At 41.5% G+C, this 24,398-nt stretch overlaps 1 protein-coding gene across 6 annotated transcripts in view; it reads left to right on the top strand.

Annotated features, from left to right (window-relative positions):
* Positions 1 to 2,374: 2,374 nt before the first annotated feature.
* The window catches only part of ZNF461 (zinc finger protein 461), a 30,609-nt gene continuing 8,585 nt past the window's right edge, over positions 2,375 to 24,398 (top strand). For 2 of the 6 annotated variants that reach the window (XM_019015341.4, XM_019015339.4), the window contains exons 1-4: positions 2,375 to 6,522; positions 8,427 to 8,515; positions 12,679 to 12,805; positions 14,553 to 14,648. In XM_019015341.4, the coding sequence (XP_018870886.3) occupies positions 8,507 to 8,515; positions 12,679 to 12,805; positions 14,553 to 14,648 (232 nt within the window). In that variant the 5' untranslated portion in view covers positions 2,375 to 6,522; positions 8,427 to 8,506. The other 4 variants (XM_019015342.4, XM_019015343.4, XM_019015340.4 and 1 more) reach the window with 4 other exon arrangements.

The following is a 24,398-nucleotide window of genomic DNA, read 5'->3' as shown; positions in this document are numbered from 1 at the left end:
CTATTAAGAACTTTAGCTGATTGAATGAGCCTCATCCATTGTGTGGAGCGTAATCTGCTTTATTCAGAGTCCACTGATTTAAGTGTTACTCTCATCCAAAAAAACACCTTTCACAGAAACATCCAGAATAATGTTTGACCAAATATCTGGGCATCATGGCCCAGTCAAGTTGACACATAAAATTAACCATCATAAGTCCACCCTTGTCAACTTGGTACCCATAAGCATCTCCTAAAACCATACTTCATATCTGAATAAAGGCAGTAACAAGGTTATACTTCTGCTTAACATGATACAACTATCCTGCATAAAACCAAAAATAACTAACCCTTCCCCAGAAGAGGATGCAAAGTCTGGATGATGTTAATGCTTCTCCCTGATATCCCATAACTTAAAAACTGATATAAAGTTAACAATATTTAAATACTCTAATATAAAGTCAGTATATCTTACTGTACATGATAAAGAGATATGAAAGGGATGAAAACAAAGCTGTGTTGTATACACATTCATTACAAAATAAAGAAGACACATTCATGACAATTAGTCTTTGTTTCTGTAACTGCTCACGTGGTTATAGCTGGTATTCATACCTACCTTCTTCCATTATCCATTACGTATTCCTTTTTCCCTCAGCAACGAGCTCCTCAGCTGATTGTGGTTCTTTAACTGGTGGGGTGACCCAAACCTTCATTCGTTAAGGGTCTGGAGGGTAGTTTTGGCAGAAGCATTTTGTGTCAGGAAGGCAAATTTGTATCTAAAGTGTGTATTCCAGTAAGAAAAAAATACTACCCCTTCCATGATGGAAGCAATCCAATGTATCAGCCTGCCACCAGGGAATGGTGCCATATTGGGGAACCAATGTTGGTCTTGGCTGCCAGCAGACTGGGCACTCAGCAGTAGCTGTAGCCAGTTTGGCTTTGGTAAGCAGAAGTCCATGTTGCTGAACCCATGCATAACTTTCATCACTGCCATCATGACCACTTTGTTCGTGAGCCAATTGGGTGATGATAAGGGTAGCTTGGTAAAGAGGCTGACTGATATCCACAGAATGGGTCATCCTATACACCCGATTATGAAACATCCTCTGCTAAGGTTACCCTTTGGTAAGTATTCACATAGGGCACAAATATCTTTATATTTTTTACCTGTTCAGCGAGGTCCATATCTCTTCCCTAGAATTCCTTGTCACCAGTTTTTAAATAGTGTTCCTTCCAAGTTCCTGACCATCCAGCCAGACCATTGGCTACAGTGCACGAGTTGGTATATAATGTCACATCTGGCTATTTCTCCTTCTAGGAAAAATGAACAACCAGGTGCAGTGCTCAGAGTTCCAATCACTGGGAGGATTTCCCTTCACCACTGTTCTTTGGGGATGTCCCAGAACAGGACTGTAGTGCTGTCCAGGTGGTATCTGTCTATCATGCAGAACCATCTGTAAACCAGGCCTGAGTCTTCTCTACCTCTATCAGCTGATCATAGGGAACTCCCCATGAGGCCACGAGTGCAGGCTGGGAGAGAAAGATATTGTAGCAGGAGGGGGAACGATGGGCTTTTGGGCCACTTCTTCACATGTGTGCCTTCAGGGCCTGCTTAGGCCAGATCACATTTATACCACTTAAATTTTATGATGGAGTACTGCTGTGTACACTCAATTTAATGACTTGGTGGGTCAGGTAACACCCATTTCATGATGGGTAGTGCAGGTTGCATGGTAACTTTGTGGCCCATGATTAAATGTTCAGTCTCTACTAAGGTCCAGTAGGAGGCCAAAAGCTGCCTCTGAAGAGTCGTTTTCTAAAAAGGAAGATAGAGCTTTGCTCCAAAATCCTCAGGGCCTGCACTGTGATTCCTCTGCTGGGCCCTGCCAAAGGCTCCAAACAGCATCCCTCTCTGCTACTGACACCTGAGGCACCATTAGATTTGTTGGATCATGTGGCCCAAGTGGCACATCAGCTTGCACAGCAGCCTGGTCCTGTTGGGGAGTTTTCCTTTGTTCTGGGCCCCACTGTAAACTAACAGCTTTTTGGATCACTTGGTAAATGGCCAGCAGAATAACACATCCAAATGAGGAATGTGTTGCCTCCAAAATCCGAAGAGACCCCCTTTGCATTGTGCCTCCTTTTTGACTGTAGGAGGAGCCAGATGGAACAATTTATACTTCATCTTAGAAGGGATATCTCACCATGCTCCACACCACCGGACCTCTGGGAATTTCAGTGAGGTAGAAGGCCCCTGATTTCTTGTTGGATTTATTTCCATCCTCTGACATGCAATGTCTTAACAATAAATCTAGAGTACTTGCTACTTCTTGTTCACTAGGTCGAATCAGTGTAATGTCATCAATGTAATGGATCAGTGCAGTATCTTTTGTTTATTTGTTTGTTTGTTTTGAGATGGAGTCTTGCTCTGTCACCCAGGCTGGAGTGCAGTGGTGCGATCTCAGCTCACTGCAACCTCTGCCTCCTGGGTTCAAGCAATTCTCCTGCCTCAGCCTCCCGAGTAGCTGGGATTACAGGTGCATGCCACCATGTTCAGCTAATTTTTGTATTTTTAATAGAGACGGGGTTTTGCCATGTTGGCCAGGCTGGTCTGGAACTGCTGACCTCAGATGATCCACATGCCTCGGCCTCCCAAAGTGCTGGGATTACAGGCGTGAGCCACCATGCCCGGCCCAGTGCAGTATCTCGTGGAAGGAAAAGGCAATTGAGATCCCTGTGAACTAACTTACGATATGTGTCTGGAGAGCTGATATACTCCTGAGGCAGCACAGTGAAAGCGTATTACTGGCCTTACCAATTGAAAGCAAGCTATTTATGGTGGTTTTAAATAACAAGGATGGAGAAAAAAGCATTTGCCAGCTCAGTAGCTACACACCAGGTAGCAGAGGATGTGTTAATATCCTTAAGCAACAAAACCACATTTGGTACAGCAGCTACAACTGGAGTCACCACCTGGTTAAGCTTGTGATAATCCAGTGTCATTCTTCAAGACCCATTTGTCTTCTGCAGGGCCAAATAGGCAAGTTGAATGGTGATGGGGTGGGAATCCATTACTATTATTTTGTAAATAGTAAATTTTTACTATTTACAAAAATAGTAAAAAAAATTACTATTTTTCTAGGTGGAGACAGTTTTAGTAGCTTCCACCTGGCCTCTCCCACCATAACAGCCCTCAGTCCACAGGTCAGGTAATCAATGTGGGGATTCTGCCGGTTACTAAGTAGATTTAGTCCAATTATGTGTATGGTATTGGGGATACAACCACAGAATGCTTCTGGGACTTGCTGTGCCCATTGTGAGATAGACCTGAGCTAAAACTCCATTCATCACCTAACTGCCATAAGCCCCTACTCTGACTGGTAGATCACAGTGATGTTTTGGGTCTCCTGGAATTAAGGTCAGTTCAGAGCCAGTGTCTAATTTAAAACAATTTAATAAAAATGAAACAATAATTTATTGTGATAAAGAATGCAAAATGGCCATGAAAGAACATTTCAAAGAAAATATCTGTTACAGGGTAACTATCTGGGAAGATGGCTGATATTCTTTGATGGAAGTTAAATAGATAGGAAATCTACTAAAGCGTTAATTGATTTGTGTAAGTGGAAGACTTCTAGGTCAAGTGAACAAAAGCATAACTTGATTCATAAAGACAGAAAGTCAGTGTCCCTCAATGAATACCCAGACTTGAGCCAGTGAAGAGACCCAGAAGCCCTTGAACGAAGGGGAGGCCAGGTCCCCTTAAGGAAGAGCACCAGTATACTTCCAGAAATTTATACTGTTCATCTTTCTCCCAGTCTTCCAAAAGGGACCTATGGCTTTTATTAGAGTGACTGTGCAGAGACCAACACTGAGTCCCAACATGGCACCATTCTCTGGTGGCAGGTTGGTTACATTGGACTGCTTTTTTCTCACTGAAATAGACACTATGGATATGGATTTGCCTTCCTTATACAAAGTGCTGCCACCAAACTACCCTGAAAAGTAATCCCTGAAAGGTCTGATTATTTATTTTCCCCACTGTAACGTATCTATGGGTCCCAGATACCTGCATTCTCTTATGTAGTTACTACATTCATATAACTTCGCAATCTTTCATTCGGATTTTAATTCATGTAACATTCAAACACACCAAATCTCACATGATCTCCAACTCAATCATAATCCTTTAAAACATACACATCAACCTCAAAGCCACAACAGTCTAATCACGTACTCCTTCACTGTCATACAATTCATCCAGAGACTTGAGCATATTCGCAAACCACTTTCACATAGTCATCCCTCAGTGTCCCTCCAGGACCCCTCCCTACCAACATACACAGATGCTCAAGTCCCTTATATAAAATGCACACAGTATTTGCATATAATCTATGGAAATCCTCCCATATTCTTTAAACCCTCTCTAGATTACTTATAACACCTAGTAACCATGTAAATACTATGTACATAGTTGTTATATTCTATTTTTTAGGGCATGATGACAAGAAAAAAAAGCCTGTACAAGTTCAGTACAGATACAAACATCAACTTCTTTTCCCAGATATTTTCAACTGAAGGTTTGTTGAATCCACAATGCAAGACCCATGGATAGGGAGGGCCAGCTGTACGTGATACATTTCACTCTACTTTCTCTCTCACTGACAGTTTCAAGTGCAAACCATCTCACATACATGAATGAGAATCAGACACAAGCAGAATCACTTGTTCTCAAACAAGCACCATTTCCTCATATTACACTTGGTGATGGAGTTACTGGTCTCTCAGCAAGGTTAAAAATCCTTACCATGGATCTGTCCCTTCTGGCAGATAACATGTGCCAGCTTCCACTCCTCTAAGTCGGCTCTGGACTCTCACACACAAACATACACAGTCACCTCACACCGCTCCTATGCATACGTCTAAGGTTCAGGACGCCCTGGTCCAGAGATCTGTCATTCATCCATCTCAGACCTTCCTGGTCGCAACCAGCTTCTTCCCTTCTCAGGGGCCGCCACATCACACTAGTCCTCTAATCATGGGTGGACCCAGCGCAAAAAGCCTCACACAGAATGTCACACGATCCCTGTGCACGTGGCTGCGCTCCTGCAAACGTGGCAATCACACGGGTCCAGGTGGCCTCTCACATTTAAGCCACATCACGTATCACCCCCACAGGGGCCACTGCGGGAGTGGCGGCGCTCGCCGCATGAACCCCACGCGGGCATACAGAACAGCCATTCTCAAAAAGCCTCAAAACCGTTTCACCACCCAGCGCGGTGGCTCACACCTGTCATCCAATACTTTGGCCACCGAGACGGGAGGATCGCTTGAGCCCAGGAGTTCGAGACCACCAGCCTGGGCAACACAGCGAGACCCTGTCTTTACCAAAAAAATAAAAATAAAATAAATCGTTTTGGCCTGACCCGGTGGCTCACGCCTGCAATCCCAGCACTTTGGGAGGTGGATGCGGGAGGAGCTGAGGAGGTGGAGACTGCAGTGAGCTAGGATCGCGCCACCGCACTCAGCCCGGGCAACAGGGCATGAAGACCCCGTCTCAAAAAGAAAAAAAAAAAAAGTTGAGTGAAATATATGACGTACAGTTTTTGTTGTTGTTGTTGTTTGTTTTTTCTTGCCCGGGCAACAGGGCAAGAAGACTCTGTCTCTAAACAAATAAATAAATAAATAAATTGAGTCAAATATATGACATACAGTTTTGTTTGTTTGTTTGAGAAGGAGTTGCTCTTGTTGCCCAGGCTGGAGTGCAATGGCGCGACCTCGGCTCACCGCAACCTCTGCCTCCCGGGTTCAAGCGATTCTCCTGCCTCAGCCTCCCGAGTAGCTGGGATTACAGGCATGCGCCATCACGCCCGGCTAATTTTGTATTTTTAGTAGAGACGGGGTTTCTCCATGTTGGTCAGGCTGGTCTCGGTGATCCGCCCGCCTTGGCGTGAGCCACCGCGCCCGGCCAAAAAAAAAATTTTTTTTTAAATCGTTTCACATACAAATCTCACGCGCTACACCCTCACCGTCAGTTCATATCCACCTTCTCCTCCGGAGTCACCTTCGGACACGCGCACAACAAAACACCTTTCTCACCACAACTCCACAAAGGGAAGCCGGGTTAGTCCGCGCCCGCCGAAAATTATCTTCAGCCACAGCCCGCGGAGGCCGCCTTGAGGGGTTCGGGGCAGCCACTGTGCCTATTCCGAAATCCGTCCTCAGTGGAACCCGAAGTCCAGAATCCGAAAACGAACATTAACAGGTTGGCGTCACTCCAGCTTCGGGTGAAACTGCGCAAGTGCAGCCCGGAGCCCGGCGGAACACACCCGCTCCAGTCCAGGCGCTCTCCCCTCGGACTGCATTTCCCAGAGGACACTGCTGTCCACAGCTACTTCCGGTAGGAGCCTCGCAGGAATGGTCTCCGGGTAGAGGCAGGTAAGGATGTCCCGGGCCGGTGGAGAAGGCAGAGCTGGGCGTGTGGCTTTGCTTGGAATCCGAATCAGAGCTTGGACCAGAGCCTTCCCTGAGGATGCTGAAGGTAAGAAATCCTGGCTCACCAGTGCCGCGGAAGGGGAATGTCTATAGTTTTAGGCCTCTGAGTGCGGGATCAGCCCTTAGGTGGGTGTGTTTTGAATGCGTGAGGAAGTAGGGTTTATCTTTGGGCTGTGTGTTACTGTTGGGACAGCGACCTGGTGCGTGGGTGTGCTTTAGTGACAGTGTGATTGTGTGCCTGATCATTTGTGTAAATGGGGTTTGTAGGTGACTGTGACCATGATTGTGAATGGCTATTTGTGTAAATCTCATTTATTTAAGTGAAAGAAAAAGCACATTTACAGGCCGGGAGCGGTGGCTCACCCCTGTAATCCCAGCACTTTGGGAGCCCGAAGCGGGTGGATGCCCTGATGTCGGGAGTTCGATACCAGCCTGGCCAACGTGGAGAAACCCCACCTCTACTAAAAATACAAAATTAGCCGGGTGTGGTGGTGCATGTCTGTAATTCCAGCTCCTTGGGAGGCTGAGACAGGAGAATCGCTTGAACCCGGGAGGCGGAGGTTGCTGTGAGCCGAGATCGCGCCATTGCACTCCAGCCTGGGCAACAAGAGTGAAATGAAACTGTCTCAAAAAAAAAAAAAAAAAAAAACATTCACGTTATCCTCAGGCTCACACGATCAGGCAGAGAGCTTCCACTCCTCTCAGTCAACTCTGGTCTCTCACACACAGACACACGCACATTCACCTCACCCCGCTCCTGTGCACACATCTAAGGCTCAGGACGCCCCACTCCAGAGATCTGTCATTCATCCATCTCTCATCCTCTCCTGACTCCTTGAGGAGTTAGCTGTAGATTTACACACACAACACAAGCGAAAATCACATTGCTACCCCGCATTTATCATTACAGCCTCAGAAAAACACCACATATGTAGTATGCTTATGTACCTATGTGTTTGATTTTTTTTTTCTGAGATTTGGCCACAATACACATTGTTCTGCAACTTCCTTTTTTTTTTTTTTTTTTTGAGACGGAGTTTCTCTCTTTCACCGTGGCTGGAGTGCGGTGGCGCGATCTCGGCTCACTGCAACCTCCGCCTTCGGGTTTCAAGCAGTTCTCCTGCCTCAGCCTCACGAGTAGCTGGGATTACAGGCATCCGCCACCACACCCAGCTAATTTTTGTATTTTTAGTAGAGACGGGATTTCACCATGTTGGCCAGGCTGGTCTTGAGCCCCTGACCTCGTGATCCGCCCGCATCTGCCTCCCAAAGTGTTGGGATTACAGGCGTGAGCCACCGCGCCTGGCCTCTGCAACTTCTTACTAAAAGATATTTATGTCCTTTTGTCTGTATTCAAAGACAAACTTAAGAATATTTTTCAGGATGTTTGCAGGTATGATTCTTCTTTAATTCTTACAGCACTGTACTTCAAACTAAAGACTCAAGAATTTATTTTGGTCTGCAAATTTTTGTTCTATTTATTTTTTCTCTTCCATCTGTGTTGTTTCAGCCTCTATTTTTGAAATTTCTGTTACACATACATTGGGTCTTTTGGGTCTGTTTTCTGTTTCCCTAATCTTTTCTCATAATGTTCATTACCTTTTCTTTTTCCTCTTAATTCAGTGAAAATCTACCCAGTGCAGTTCTCAGCACCCTGATCCTGGCTTCGATTTCATCATAGTATTGGGACAATGGGCTGGCCTAACTATCCCTTCTGCTGAAGAGCATGATCCTTGCTTTTCTTGAGTCTATCCTGCTGTAGCTGAGTTTCCTCATGGTTTTGAGTAAAGCTAGGATTTGTCCAAATTCCCACTAATAATTTATGTATGTATGTATCAGGTCTGGGAATAGGAGATATGAAGGGGGAAGAAAAATGTCATTCTGAATTAACATTTTGGGAGCTTAGAGGCAATCATCTCCTGTCTTTTTTTTAACTCCCCTCTCTCCCAGCAACACCTTCTTTGGATTGAGTTTCTTCCAGAGGGAACGAAGAAGAGGATTAAATAATACATTCAATTCTAAAATAAGACATGGCCCATGTAAGTTGGTTTTTTCTTGCTCCTAATTACAATACTTGATTTTTTGTTTGTTTGTTTTTGTTTTTTTTGTATAGGGCATGTGACTATTTGCTTTTTTTTTTTTTTTTTTGAGACATAGCCTCGCTGTCTCCCAGGTGGGAAGGTTAGAGTGCAGTGGTGCGAACTTGGCTCACTGCAGCCTCCACCTCCCAGGTTCAGGCGATTCTCCCACTTCAGCCTCCCAAGTAGCTGGGACAACAGGCACGTGCCACCACACCCAGCTAATTTTTGTACTCTAAGTAGATACGGGGTTTTGCCAAGTTGGCCAGGCTGGTCTCAAACTCCTGGCCTCAAGTGATCTGCCCATCTGAGCTTCCCGAAGTGCTGGGATTACAGGCGTGAGCCCCTGCACCTGGCCTGCATTATTTATTCTGACATCGTTTCTTACCTGGGAATTATACAATAACTTACTAGTGAGTAAGTGACGGTGCCAGAATTTCAGGGCCTTCATTTTTGCTCCTCTCCTCTCCAACTCATGTTCATATACTTGTTGAATAAATGATTCTTCATCTCCCTTACGTGAAATCTTTTAACAGACACAAGGAGAGAACACAAATAATATTCTTTTGAAGAAAATATTAGTGTTTCTCTTGTCAGAACTTTGATTTGATGAGGTGATTAACGAATATTTATTGAGTACCTACTATGTGACAGGCATTCTTCTAGGTAACGGAATAAATCAGTGGGGAAAAAAATATCACATACATACATGTTTCCCTTCTGAAGCTTAACTGGTAGTGAGAGACAGAAAACAACTTACATATAGTAAGACTTCTCAGATATATGCAGAGAGAGTGAGCAAGACAGAATTAACAAAATAATCACATGATAAAAGCCAGGCACGGTGGCTCACGCCAGTAATTCTAGCACTTTGAGAGGCTGAGGTGGGAGAATTGCTGGAGTCTGGGAGTTCCAGACCAGTCTAGGCAACATAATAAAACTCAATCTCTACAAAAAAAATTTTTGTGTTAATCAGCTGCTTGTGGTTGTGTGCACCTGTAGTCCTAGCTACTCGAGAGGCTGAGGCTGAAGTGGGAGGATCACTTTATCCCAGGAGTTTGTGGCTGCAGTGAGCTGTGATCACACCACTGCACTCCAGCCTGGGTGACAAGGCAAGACTCTGTCTCAAAAAAAAAAAAAAAAATTACATAATAAAGTTAAGACCAGAGAGCAAACATATATACCTTATTAACATATGCAAATGGGGTTTAACTCATCTATTAAAAGACCTTTCAGATTGAATTACAAAGAAAAACCCAGACACCTGAGTGATTCACTGATTTAGAAAGGTTAAGAAAAGGATGGGCGAACTATACCAGGCAAATAGAATGAAAAGAAAACAGGACTGGGCATGGCAGCTTATGCCCATAATCCCAGCACTTTGGGAGGCCAAGGCGGGAGAATTGCTTTAGGACAGGAGTTAGACCAGCCTTGCCAACATAGCAAGACCCTGTCTCTACAAAAAAAGACAGAATAAAGAAAACAGACTAAGTAAGATTCAGGCCACATCACAGAATTAAACATGGCAGAAAGACATTATATACTTTTAAAGTATAAATTTCAAAATGAAGATATAACAGTTCTGAATATATGTGTATTGAATATCATAGCATTACCTCTCCTAAAGTAAAATTTAGAGCAGATAGAAGAAATAGACACTTACCAGCAGTAAGAGACATTAATTCACTCTTCTCAGTCCAAACCAGGCCAAGTAGACAAAATTTAATAAGGAAATAGAAGTACTAAATCACATACTGTATCAGATCTATATTATTGATATATATATATTAAATTTGGTATCCTGATAATTGTTAATATTCATTCTTTCAAGTGGCTGTGGAATATTCAGTAAAAAATGACAAAATCTGAGGCCACAGTAACATCCAGTAATTAGAAATGATAATGTTGCGTGAATACAGTGAAATACAACTAGAATTTAATAATAAAATCAGAGAAATAAAGCTAATTTTATCAAAAGTTTATAAATTATGTCTTAATAAGTCTGGGAACAAAGAGGAAATATAATCTAAAAGTAAAGAATTTTTAGTAATCAATGATACATTGCATATTGAAACAAGAAACATGAGATTTAGTTAAAGCAGGACCCTGGCCAGGCACAGTGGCTCACGCCTGTAATCCCAGCACTTTGGGAGGCTGAGGCGGGCGGATCACGAGGTCAGGAGATGGAGACCATCCTGGTCAACATGGTGAATCCTCATCTCTACTAAAAATACAAAAATTAGCTGGGTGTCGTGGTGCGCATCCGTAATCCCAGCTACTCGGGAGGCTGAGGCACGAGAATCACTTGAACCCCGGAGGCAGAGGTTGCAGTGAGCTGAGATCATGCCACTGCACTCCAGCTTGGGCAACAGTGAGATTCTGTTTAAAAAAAAAAAAAAAATATTTTAGAGAAGGAAAGACAGTTGTCTGACACCAACAATGAGAAACAAGGAGGACAGTGGTACGAAGGCTGTGGGAGAAAAAAAAAGCCACCACTTGAGGTGTCCTCAGGGAATGAATGGTTAATTAAATCACACGTGGGAAATCTTTGAAATTCACAATTTGGGATTTTCCAGTGAGGTGTGATAGGAATTGGTGTTGGATGATCTCACTGAGCAGAGAGACTTTGCTGTGTGAGGCTTTAGAATTAGATGGAGATAGGATTAGTGCTTGCATGGAAAAATTGGAGATCTTGCCAGAAAATATATGATCACCAATTACAAACTCCAGTTTTAGATTGAACAGCATATGTTAGACTTGGGCCACATCTGTGAGAGTCTGGATCATTCTACATTAATATTCTTTGGGAACATAGTAAATATACAGGGAGAGGTGGTGGATGATAACAGTTAAGACCTCTCAGGTGTGATTGCAAAACAATGGAATATGTACCTTAGAAAATACCGTAGAGATTTTGTTCACTCCAGAGATTCAAGTTTAAGAGAATTATTAAATCTCTTATTGTAAGATTAAATGAGGCTAGGTGCAGTGTCTCATACCTGTAATCCCAGCACTTTGGGAGGCCAAGGTGGGAGGATTGCTTGAGCCCAGGAGCTCAAGACCAGCCAGGGAAATATAGTGAGACCCTGTCTCTTAAAAATGTTATGCTACCAATGTTATGCTACCAATAAAAATCATATTACAGTTACAATAACTATTTCCAGATAATAAGCCAACCCAAAGTTTAGTAGATTAAAACAACAATCATGGTTGGGCTTGCAAATCCACAATCTGAGCAGAGCTCAGTAGGGATCGCTCAGCTCTGTTCCATGTGGTATCAGCTGAAATGGTCTGATTGGGAACTACATGACCCACTTTCAAGATAGTTCCCTCACATGGTTTGCAAGCTGTGGCTGACTGTTGTTTGGGGAGGCTTGGTTCCTTTCCTCATGAGCTCTCCCATGGAGAGCTTGTTAGGCTTCCTAGGAACATGGTGGCTGGGTTTCCAGAACGAACATCCCCAGAAAGTAAGGCAGAAGTATGAGACGTTTTTGTGATCTAACCACGGAAGTCACATAATCACTTCTGCCGTATTCTATAGGTTGAATAAGTCACAGATGTCCTTTCAGGTTCGAGAGAAGGGGGCACAGACCTTTACGCCAATTGGAAGGGGGATGTCAAGGTTACACTGAAGAAGAATATTTGGGATGCAAGATACAGCAGTGTCCATCTATGGAAAATATAGTCTGCACCAGATGTGTACTAAAGAATTTGCAGGAAAACTAAAAATGCCTATGGCATGATAGTCATAATCATGAAGAAAAATCTTCAAGTTCTTTTTCTCAAGATAGAGATTTTAATAAGACATTTTGGAAAGATTTAAAAGTTTTTGACTATTTAATTTAATTGGGACCCTCTACTTATTTTCTTAGTTTTGAGATGACTGATTAACAGGAGTTTCCCACCTACACAAGAAGATGTGTCTGCAGAAAATGAATTGTTTAAGAACATTTGGGCACTCCGCTTCAGTCACACTAAATTCCTCTTTGACCCATGTCCCAGACTTAGCCTATATATTCAGTAGACTGTCTCCTTCCTTGCAGTACCTTCTTTTAGCACCTCTCTTTTCTTTTTAAAAACATTTCTTATAATTTCAAAAATAGTACTATTATTTGTCATTTTAGGAGTTGGTGATGTTCAGAGATGTGGCTATAGATGTCTCTCAGGAGGAATGGGAATGCCTGAACCCAGCGCAGAGGAATTTGTACAAGGAGGTGATGTTGGAGAATTATAGCAACTTGGTGTCACTTGGTAAAGTTATCTAAAAATTAAGAACCTGACAATTCAGAATTCCTCTAACAATTCACAATCTACTTCTTGGAATTTCTGCTTTCTCCCCTATTAATTTAGGGCTAGCTTTCAAATAACTGGATGAATTTTCTCTTTATGTATTGTAGAAACCAGCACAGCTAAATGGAGGTACATTTTCATTTTCCCCATCCTTACACGTTCTTTTGGTCCTTTCTTATAATAACTGCTCCTTGATGTTTAAGGGGCAGAATTGGAAATCTGCAATGTTAAAGCATAACACTGTCAAAGAAAGCAGACTCTGTCTTTTGTTTCACTTCCACTGTGCTAAATCTGCCAGTGTACTAGCATAAGATTAAAACTAGACACAAGGGTTCCAGGAGTGAAGCTTTTTTCTTTCCTGGGTAATAGAGTGATAGGCTGGAGCAATAAAGGTTCATTTACTATTCTCAAATGAGCACCACTCTATTTCCTATAATAAATGTAATCTTTCATTTTTTATTTTATTTATTTATTTATTTTTGAGACGGAGTTTCGTTCTTATTGCCCAGGCTAGAGTGCAATGGCGTGATCTCGGCTCACCACAACCTCTGCCTCCCAGCTTCAAGCAATTCTCCTGCCTCAGCCTCCCGAGTAGCTGTGATTACAGGCATGTGCCAATGCGCCTGGCTAATTTTGTATTTTTAGTAGAGATGTGTTTTTTCCATGTTGGTCAGGCTGGTCTCAAACTCCCGACCTCAGGTGATCCACCTGCTTCGGCCTCCCAAAGTGCTGGGATTACAGGCATGAGCCACCGCACCTGGCCTTTTTAATTTTTTTTTGAGACAGAGTTTCACTTTTGTTGCCCAGGCTAGAGTGCAATGGCATATCTTGGCTCACTGCAACCTCTGCCTCCCAGGTTCAAGCAATTCTCCTGCCTCAGCCTCCTGAGTAGCTGGGATTACAGGTGCCCGCTACCACGCCCAGCTAATTTTTGTATTTTTAGTAGAGACAGGGTTTCACCATGTTGGCCAGGCTGGTCTCGAATTCCTGATCTCAAGTGATCCACCCGTCTTGGCCTCCCAAAATGCTGGGATTACAGATGTGAGCCACTGCGCCTGACCTGTACTCTCTTTTAAGTGATTTGCCTTTGGAAGTTATTTTTTAAGAACTTTGTACAGTTAACATTGAAAAAAAAAGGAGGCTGGGTGCTGTGGCTCATGCCTGTAATCCTAGCACTTTGGGACGCTGAGGCAAGTGGATCACCTGAGGTCAGGAGTTTGAGACCAGCCTGGCCAATATGGGCCAAACCCCGTTTCTACTAAAATACAAAAATTAGCCAGGCAGAGTGGTGTGCACCTATAATCCCAGCTACTTAAGAGGCTGAGGCAGGAGAGTCACTTGAACCCGTGAAGTGGAGGTTGCAGTCAGCCAAGATTGTGCCATTGCACTCCAGCCTGGACAACAAGAGCAAAACTCCGTCTCAAAAAAAAGAATAAATATCTCAAGAAGCTTCTTTTTTTCCTCACAGCAAAAAAGAGAAACCTTACATAAATTTAAGTACTATTTTGTCGCCTATTTGTTTGCTTTGTTTGTTATGATCCTGTGTTCATCTGAATATGAGTGTTTCATCTCTTCTCCTTTATTTCCTCTGTATCCCTTATCAAGTACCATTTTTATCTGTGATTTATTTTTATTTTAATCAGTTCTAAATCACTGTATTTGGATACATTCATTTCCATCTCATCTCAGTTTCTTTTCTTATAACTAGGACTTTCTGTTTCTAAGCCAGCCGTAATCTCCTCATTGGAGCAAGGGAAGGAGCCCTGGATGGTTGTGAGGGAAGAGACAGGAAGATGGTGCCCAGGTGAGTGAGCAACCACAGGAAGCTCTTGCAGAGAGCAGGCCAGCTGGTCAGAATGTTGGGTTGGCAAGTTTATTTTAAACCAAACTTTGGGAAAACCTGATTTCAAAACATATTACAAAGATACAGTAATCAAACAGTGTGGTACTGGCATAAAGATATTCTAAAGGAATAGAATAGAAAGCCCAGAAATAAACCCTTGCATAAATAGTCAAATTATTTTAGACAAGGGTGCCAACACTTCCATGGAGAAAATTGGATTATCCACCGGCAAAGGAATACAGTTGTACCCTTGTCTTACACCATATAGAAAAATTAACTCAGAGTGGATCAAAGACCTAAATGTGAGAGCTAAAACAATAAAACTTTTAGAAGAAAATATTGGAGAAAAGCTTCATGACATTGGATTTGGCAATGATTTATTGTGTATAATACCAAAAGCACTGGCAACAAAAGCAAAAACAGACAAATGGGACTACATCAAACCTAAAAACTTCTGTACATCAAAGGACACAATCTATAGTGTTTATTAATTTTTGTTTGTTTGTTTTGAGACAGGGCTTCACTCTGTCACTCAGGCTGGATGGAGTACAGTGGTGCAAACTCGGCTCACTGCAACCTCTGCCTCCCTGGCTCAAGCAATCCTCTCACCTAAGTTTGCTGAGTAGCTGGAACTACAGGCCCATGCCGCCATGCATGGCTAATTTTTTAATTTTTTGCAGAGATGAGGTCTCACTGTATTGCCCAGGCTGGTCTCGACCTCCTTAAGCAATCCTCCCACCTCATCCTCTGAAAGTGCTAGGATTACAGGCATACACCACTGTGCCCAGCCTGCTTATTAGTTTTTTAAAAGATTCAGGCTGGGCTCAGTGGCTCACACCTGTAATCTCAGCACTTTGGGAGGCTCAGGTGGGAGGATTACTTGAGCTTAGGAGTTTGTGACCAGTCTGGGCAATATAGCAAAAGCCCTGTCTTTACAAAAAATTAAAAATTAAAAAATTCACCAGGCATGGTGGTACATGCCTGTAGTCCCAGATGTTCAGCAGACTGAGGTGGGAGATCACTTGAGCCCAGGAGTTTGAGGCTACAGTGAGCCAAGATTGTACCACTTTACTCCAGTCTAGGTGACACTGCAAGATGCTGTCTCTAAATAAATAGATAAAAGATCCGTACAAGTTGCTTTGCTAGGTGATGGGAATACATTTTTAAAGTGTTATAGAGACGTTTTCAATCTAACAGGGGATCAACAATACATGGATGGATGTTCTAATAGAATCACTAGGCAAAAAAATAGTGTTGATCAGAAATTAGGAAAGTTAGAGAAAGTAATATATGACTATATTGAGGAGGTAGAGATGGCAGAGGGATGATTGAGAAGGAAGGAGATCAACCAGGAAAGTTTGGGGTGCTATAGGCCAAGGGCAGATCCATTCTACAGGCTAGAGTTGTTTGATGATGTCTGTGTTTCATTGAAGTGCTATAGGCTGAACATGGTGGCTCATGCCTGTAATCCCAGCACTTTGGGAGGCCAAGGTGGAAGGATTGCTTGAGCCTAGGAGTTTGAGACCAGTCTGGGCAATATAGTGAGACCCTGTCTGTACCAAAAAAAAAAAAAAAAAATTAGCCTAGCATGGTGACATGCTACCTGTAGTCCCATCTACTCAAGGGGCTGAGTTGGGAGTATTGCTTGAGCCTGGGAGGTCAAGGCTGCAGAGAGCCATGATTCTGCCATTGCACTCTAGTCTGGGTAACAGAGCAAGACCCTGTCTCAATCAATCAATCAATCAGTCAAGTGCTACAGAACTGTGAGAGAATACATTTGTGTTGTTTTAAGCCACCCAGTTTGTGGGACTTTGTTAATGGCAGCCCTAGGAAACTAATAGAGAGGAATCATGGAAAAATGGTACATATTCTCATACATATTTTAATGTAAAGATAACATTCCTTTACCAGTTTTTTTATACCTGGGTAGGCCTTTTCCTTGGCATGGATTTTCCTTAAAAAAAGACTTTTTATTTTGAAATAATTATGGATTCACAAGAGGTTGCAAAGAAATGTACAGGGGAGTCCTGTGCACCCCCTTTGCAGCTCACCCCAGGGTTAATACCTTACCCAACTATAGTACAATACCATACCAAAAAATTGACATTGCTACAATTCATAGAACTTACTCAGATTTCACCAGTTATACATGCACTCATTTCTGTGTGTATATTTATAGCTGTGTGCAGTTTTATCACATGTAGCCTTGTGTCACCACCACAATAGCCAAAATACTCAACAATACCTCACAAGACTCCCTGTGTTAGCTATACTTATCCCATTTCTCTTTTTCCTAGCCCTTGTGATATTGTTTGGCTGTGTCCCTTCCCAAATCTCATCTTGAATTGTAGGCTGCCATAATTCCCACGTGTTGTGGGAGGGACCAGGTGGGAAATAATTGAATCACAGGGGCAGTTTCCCCCATACTGTTCTCGTGGTAGTGAATAAGTGTCACAAGATCTGATGGTTTTATAAGGGGTTTCCCCTTTCACTTGGCTCTCATTCTCTCCTGTCTGCTGTCATGTAAGATGTGCCTTTGCTCTTCCTTTGCCTTCTGCCATGATTGTGAGGCCTCCCCAGCCACGTGGAACTGTGAGTCCATTAAACCATTTTCTTTATAAATTACCCAGTCCTGGGTATGTCTTTATCAGCAGCATGAGAGCAGACTAATACACCTTGGCAACCACTGTTCTGTTCTCTGTATAATTATGTAATTTCATAAATGTTACATAAATAGAATCCTGCAATACTTGTCCTTTTGAAAATGGCTTTTTTCCTTTTATTTCATATACACATACACATATATATGGGTTTTTGTTTTTTACATTCATGTACAAACTTGTACATGAAAACAAGTCTTCATTTGTTTATGATAAATGCTCAAGAGTGTAGTTGCTGGGTGGTGTAATAAGTCCATTTTTAGTTTTTCAAGGAGCTACCAAATTATTGTCAACAATGTTTGTACCGTCTTACATTCTTACTGGCAATGTATGTGTGATCCAGTTTCTCTAATCATAGTCAGCACTTGGTGTTCTAATTGTTTTTCATTCTAGCCATTCTAATAGGTGGGTAATTATATCCTATTGTGGTTTTAATTTGAATTTCCTTAATGGCAAGTAATGTTGAACATCTGTGTGTGCCATCTGTCTATCCTATTTAGTGAAATGTCTCTCCATGCCTTTTGCCCATTTTCTAATTTGGTTAGTTTTATATTGTTGAGTTTTCAAAGTTCTTTTTGTATCTTAGACAGAATGCCTTTGTTGGATTTATGACCTGCAAATATTTTCTCCCAGTCTGTAATTTGTCTTTTTTTGAGTGGTAGCAAGGTTTATTGTGAAGAGCGAAAGAACAAAGCTTCCACAGCATGGAAGGGGACCCCAGCGGGTTGCCCTGTAATTTGTCTTTTTATCCTTTTAACAGGGTCTTTGCAGAGCAAAAGTTTTTAATTTTGATGAGGTCTAGTTTATCTTCTTTTCTCTTATGAATTGTGTTTTTGGTGTGTGTATGTGTATTTAGTGTCACGTCTAAGAACTGTTTGCCTATTCAAAGGTCTTTAAGATTTTCTCCAATGTTGTTTTTTAGAAGTTTTATAGTTGTATCTTTTTTTTTTTTTTTTTTGAGACGGAGTCTTGCTCTGTCACCCAGGCTGGAGTGCAATGGGGCAATCTCAGCTCACTGTAAAGTCCACCTCCCAGGTTCAAGTGATTCTCCTGCCTCAGCCTTGCAAGCAGCTAGAATTACAGGCATGTGCCACCACACCCAGCTAATTTTTGTATTTTTTTTTTTTTTTTTTTTAGTAGAGGCAGGGTTTCACCATGTTGGCCAGGCTGGTCTCGAACTCCTGACCTCAGGTGATCTGCCTGCCTCTACCTCCCAAAGTGCTGGGATTACAGGCATGTGCCACCGTGCCTGGCCAGAAATTTTATAGTTTTACATTTTTCATTTAAGTTTGTGGTTTATTTTGTGTTCATTTTTGTAAAGTTGTGAAATTTAGATCAAGGTTCTTTTTTTTCTATGGACGCCCATAGCATTTATTTAAAAGTTATCCCTTCTCAAGTGAATAGCTTTTTCACCTTTGTCAAAACTTAGTTGTGCACACTTGTGTGGCTCTCTTTCTGCATTCTCTGTTCTGTTGCATTGATCTTTGTGACCATCTCTCTTTTAGTGCCACCTTTCATGATGGCTGCAGGTATACAGTAAACCTTAACATTGGAAGGAGTGATTCTTCCCACTGTGTTGTTTTTCATAATTATTTTGGCTATCCTTAGGACCTTTTTCTTTCCATATAAGTTTTAGAAAAGCTTGTCTGTATCTACAAAAAATTTGCTGAGATTTTAATGGGAATTGTGTTAAGCCTATAGATGAAGTAAGAGAGAACACCTTTATTCTATTCAGTCTTCCAAAGCATGAACACAGTGTGCCTCTCCAAATATTTTTGTTTTCCTTGATTTCTTTTATTAGCATCTTACAATTTTCATCATACAGAATCTGTACAAGTTTTGTTAGTTTTATACCTAAGTATTTCATTTTCTTTGGAGCATTTGTAAATGGCATTGCATTTTTATATTGGAGTGTAGTTAATTTTATATATTAATCCTATATTTTGTGATCTTACTCAACTTGCATATTAGTACTAGTTATTTTTTTCTTAGAGATTCCTACTTATAAACAAATTATCGACAAATAGATAATTTTCTTTTTATTTCATAATCTATGCCTTTTATTTCTTTTTCTTGCCTTATTGGAGTGGCAAGAACTTCTAATACTATGTTGAATAAGGGTGGTAAAAGTGGACATCCTGTGTTTTCCCCATTTTGGAGGGAAAGCATTCAGTCTTTTAACATTACATATGATGTTAGCTCTAGGAATTTTTTTTTTTTTTTCCTGAGATGGAGTCTCGCTTTGTGCCCCAGGCTGGAGTCCAGTGGCGCAATCTCAGCTCACTGCAAGCTGCGCCTCCCAGGCTCACACCATTCTCCTGCCTCAGCCTCCCTAGTAGCTGGGACTACAGGTGTCTGCCACCACGCATGGCTAATTTTTTGTATTTTTAGTTGAGACGGGGTTTCACTGTGTTAGCGAGGATGGTCTTGATCTCCTGACCTCGTGATCCACCCGCCTCGGCCTCCCAAAGTACTGGGATTACAGGCGTGAGCCACCACGCCCGGCCAGCTCTAGGAATTTTGTAGATACTTTATATTACAAGGTTGAGGGAGTTCCCCTCTCTAATGCTCTGGGAGGTTTTTTTTTTTTTAATATGAATGAGTGTTGATGTGATCATGTTATTTTTCTTATTTATCATATTTATATATTACATTGAACTATTTTTAAATATTAAATTAGCTTCTTATACCTAGAATAAATCCCACTTAGTCATGGTATATTATGCTTTTTATTCATTGTTGGGTTGGATTTGATTTGCTAAAATTTAGTTAAAAATTTTCTCATTTAAGTTCATGAAAGATACTGATTTGTATTTTCTTTGTTGTGTCACCCTAGTCTTGTTTTGGTATCAGAGTAATACTGGCCTTATAAAGTGAGTTGAGAAGTGTTGTCTTTTCTTCTGTTTTCTGGAAGACGTTGTGTAAAACATCATATGAATGTTTAGTAAACTTCTCCAGAGCAACTGTCTGAACCTGGAGATTTCTTTTTGGGAGCTTTTTAATTATAAATTCAATTTATTTAATAGTTGTAGGACTATTCAGATTGCCTATTTTATCTTAGTAGAGTATTGGTAGTTTGTGATTTTCAAAGATTTCGTCCATATCTTCTAATTTGTTGAAGTTATAAGTATGAAGTTGTATGTGGTATTATTCTGTATATTCATATATATAAAGGATGTATATATGTACTTATAGTTGTTTTGAAAATTTTTTCCTTTGAGACTCCCTCTTTGACTCATGGATTATTATTATTATTATTTAATTTTTTTGTTTTAAGACAGAGTCTCACTCTTTCGCCCAGGCTGAAGTGCAGTAGCAATCTCAGCTCACTGAAGCCTCCGTCTTCCGGGTTCAAGCGATTCTCCTGCCTCAGCCTCCTGAGTAGCTGGGATTACAGGTACCCACCACCAGGCCTAGCTAATTTTTGTATTTTTAGTAGGGATGGGGTTTCACCATGTTGGTCAGGCTGGTCTCAAACTCCTGACCTCGTGATCCACCCACCTTGGCCTCCCAAAGTGCTGGGATTACAGGTGTGAGCCACCACGCCCAGCCAGATTATTTTTTAAATACTTTTAATTGAAAAATACAAATTGTATGTATTTATGGTCTACAATATGATGTTTTGATATACGTATATGTTGTGAAACGATTAAATCTAGCTAATTAACATATCTGTTACCTCACATGCTTCTTTTTTTGTTCATCCACAATAGTTATCTTATAAACTTATTTTTTTTGTGTGTGGGAGAACATTTAACATCTACTCTCCTAGCAGTTTTTAAGTTTACAGTACACTGTTTCAGCCAGGCGTGGTGGCTCAGGCCAGGCGCAGTGGCTCACACCTGTAATCCCAGCACTTTGGGAGGCTGAGGAGGGTGGATTACCTGAGGTCAGGATTTCAAGACTAGCCTGGCCAACATGGTGAAACCCCGTCTCTACTACAAATACAAAAAATTAGCTGGGCACAATGGCCCAGCCTGTAATCCCAGCTACTCAGGAGGCTGAGGCAGGAGAATTGCTTGAACCCCGGAGGCAGAGGTTGCAGTGAGCCAAGATTATGCCATTGCACTCCAGCCTGGGCACCAAGAGTGAGACTCTGTCTCAAAAATAAATAAATAAATAATAAAATATACTGTTTCAAGAGAATTTAAAATTGATTGGCAAAGACTTTTTGTGAAGCATGTTTTAAAGTCTTTGTCAGATAATTCCAACATGTGCTTCATCCTTGTATTTGCATTAGTTGATTGCCTTTTCTCCTTCAGATTTTGGTTTTCTTGGTTTTTGGTATGAGAAGTGATTTTCAGTTGTACCTTGGATATTTTCGTTATTATGTTTCAGAGAGTCTTGATTCTATTTAATCAATTTGAGCAAGTAGTTATCCTGTTAGATTTAGTAAAGATCTGATCTACTTTTGTAGGCTTTAGTTCCAATGACAGTTTAGTTTTCAGAACCATTACACTGCTATTCTGATCTGCTCCATACCTCTTGTGCTGCTGGGGCCAACAGGCACATGAAGAGATGTTCAAAATCACTAGCCATTAAGGAAATGCTAGTCACAACCACAATGAGGCTGGGCACGGTGGCTCATGACTGTAATCCCAGCACTTTGGGAGGCTGAAGCAGGTGGATCACTTGAGGTCAGGAGTTCGCGATCAGCCTGGCCAACATGGCGAAACCCCGTCTCTACCAAAAAATACAAAAATTAGCCAGGCATGGTGGCATGCACCTGTAGTCCCAGGTACTTGGGAGGCTGAGGCACAAGAATCACTTGAACCTGGGAGGCGAAGGTTGCAGTGAGCTGAGATTGCACCACTGTACTCCAGCCTGAGTGACAATGAGACTCTGTCTGAAAAACAAAACCAAAAACGAAAACAAAAACAAACAAACAAAAAAACACACAATGAGATATCACCTTACACTCAATAGGATGGTTAATTTAAAAAAAAAAATAACAAGTGTTGCCAGGAATGTGGAGAAATTTGAACCTTTGTGCACTATTGGTGAGAATGTAAAATGGTACAAGGTATTAGATCATTCTTGCATTGCTGTAAATACCTGAGACTGGGTAATTTGAAAAGAGGTTTAATTGGCTCATGGTTCTGCAGGCTTTATAGGAAGCATGGCCCTGCTCAGCTTCCAGGAAGGCCTCAAGGAGCTTTTATTCATGGTGGAAGGCAAAGCAGGAGCAGACACTTTACATGGTGAAAGCAGGAGCAAGAGAGAGAGTGGGGGGCGCGGGGAGGTGCCACACATTTTCTTCTTCTTTTTTTTTTTTTTGAAACGGAGTTTCATTCTTGTTGTCCAGGCTGGAAAGCAATGGTGCAATCTCAGCTCACTGCAACCTCCACCTCGGTTTCAAGCGATTCTCCTGCCTCAGCCTCCCGAGTAGGTGGGATTACAGGTGCCTGCCACCACACCCAGCTAATTTTGTATTTTTAGTACAGACACAGTTTCACCATGATGGTCAACCTGGTCTTGAACTCCTGATCTCAGATAATCTGTCCACCTCAGCCTCCCAAAGTGCTGGGATTGCAGGCATGAGCCACCGCACCCAGCCCACACACTTTCAAGGACGAGATATCATGAGAACTCACTCACCATCATGAGGATAGCACCAAGGGAATGGTGCTAAACCATTTATGAGAAAACCGCTCCCATAATCCAATTACTTCCCACTAGGCCCCACCTCCAACACTGGGGATTACAATTCGACATGAGATTTAGAGGGGACACATATCCAAGCTATATCATACAGCCACTATGGAAAACAGTATGGTAATTTCTCAAAACATTAAAAATAGAATTGCCATATAATCAAGCAATTCTACTTTTAGGTATATACGCAAAAGAATTGAAAGTAAATTGAAAGTGGAATTTTAAAATAGAATGTTATTTATTTATTTATTTATTGCTTTTTTGAGACAGCATCTTGCTCTGTCACCTAGGCTGGAGTGCACTGGCGCATCTCAGCTCACTGCAACCTCCACCTCCTGGGTTCAAGCGATTCTTCTGCCTCAGCCTCCCAAGTAGCTGGGATTACAGGCACCCACCACCACACCCAGCTAATTTTTGTATTTTTAGTAGAGACAGGGTTTAACCATGTTGGCCAGGCAGGTCTCAAACTACTGACCTCAAGTGATATGCCTGTCTCAGCCTCCCAAAGTGCTGAGATTACAAGCGTGAACCACCACACCTGGCCTAAATTAGAAAATTGTTGCATAATGTCAACTACAGCTGAAGAAATTTATATCCTATGATGCAGCAATTTCACTCTGATGTGCATACCTAACAGAAAAGAGTAATTATTTCCACCAAAAGAAATGTACAGGAATGTTCATAGCAGCACTAATCATAATAGTCAACTATTGGAAGCAACCAGAATGTCCATCATTAGGTATATGGGAAAATAAATTGTGTTAGAATGGAATGCTATATATAGTTATCAGTCTCAAACTTTTTATTCTCAGGATGCCTTTATATTCTTAAAAACTATTGAGAACCCCAAGAGCTCTTGCATATGTAGATTATATCCTTCAATATTAACTGTCTTAGAAATTAAATCTAGGAAAAATGAAATATTCATTTAATTCATTTAAAAATAATAAACTATATGTTAACATAAATGTTATATTTTCCAAAACAAAATGAAAATATTTATTGTGAAAAGTGGCAATGTTTTTCATTTTTTGCACATTTCTTTAATGCTTGGATTAAAAGAAGACAGGTGGATCTCACATCTGCCTCTGAATTTAATCTATTAAATTAAAACTCACTAGTCTGTCTTGTTTTTTGAATGGATCTCTTATCTGTGGTACCTGTTTTGTAACATGATGCATTAGTTATTTGGAAAATATTGCTCCAATTAGTTATGCAGATCTTCCAGACTTTGACACATTTTCTTATAAAATAGCCAAAAAATCATACTTGTTAATAACACCACGAATCTAATCAGGTAAGTCTTTAAGTATTTGGAAGCTGTCAAGCTCACAGGGGCTGACACAAACTTTCCTAAAGTCTAATTTTGACCAGGTGTGGCAGCTCATACCTCTAA

This window comes from Gorilla gorilla, chromosome 20, assembly GCF_029281585.2.
Source record: "Gorilla gorilla gorilla isolate KB3781 chromosome 20, NHGRI_mGorGor1-v2.1_pri, whole genome shotgun sequence".
NCBI lineage: Eukaryota > Metazoa > Chordata > Mammalia > Primates > Hominidae > Gorilla > Gorilla gorilla.
The sequence above is the reverse complement of the archived record's forward strand: the minus strand, read 5'-3'. Positions and strand labels throughout refer to the sequence as shown.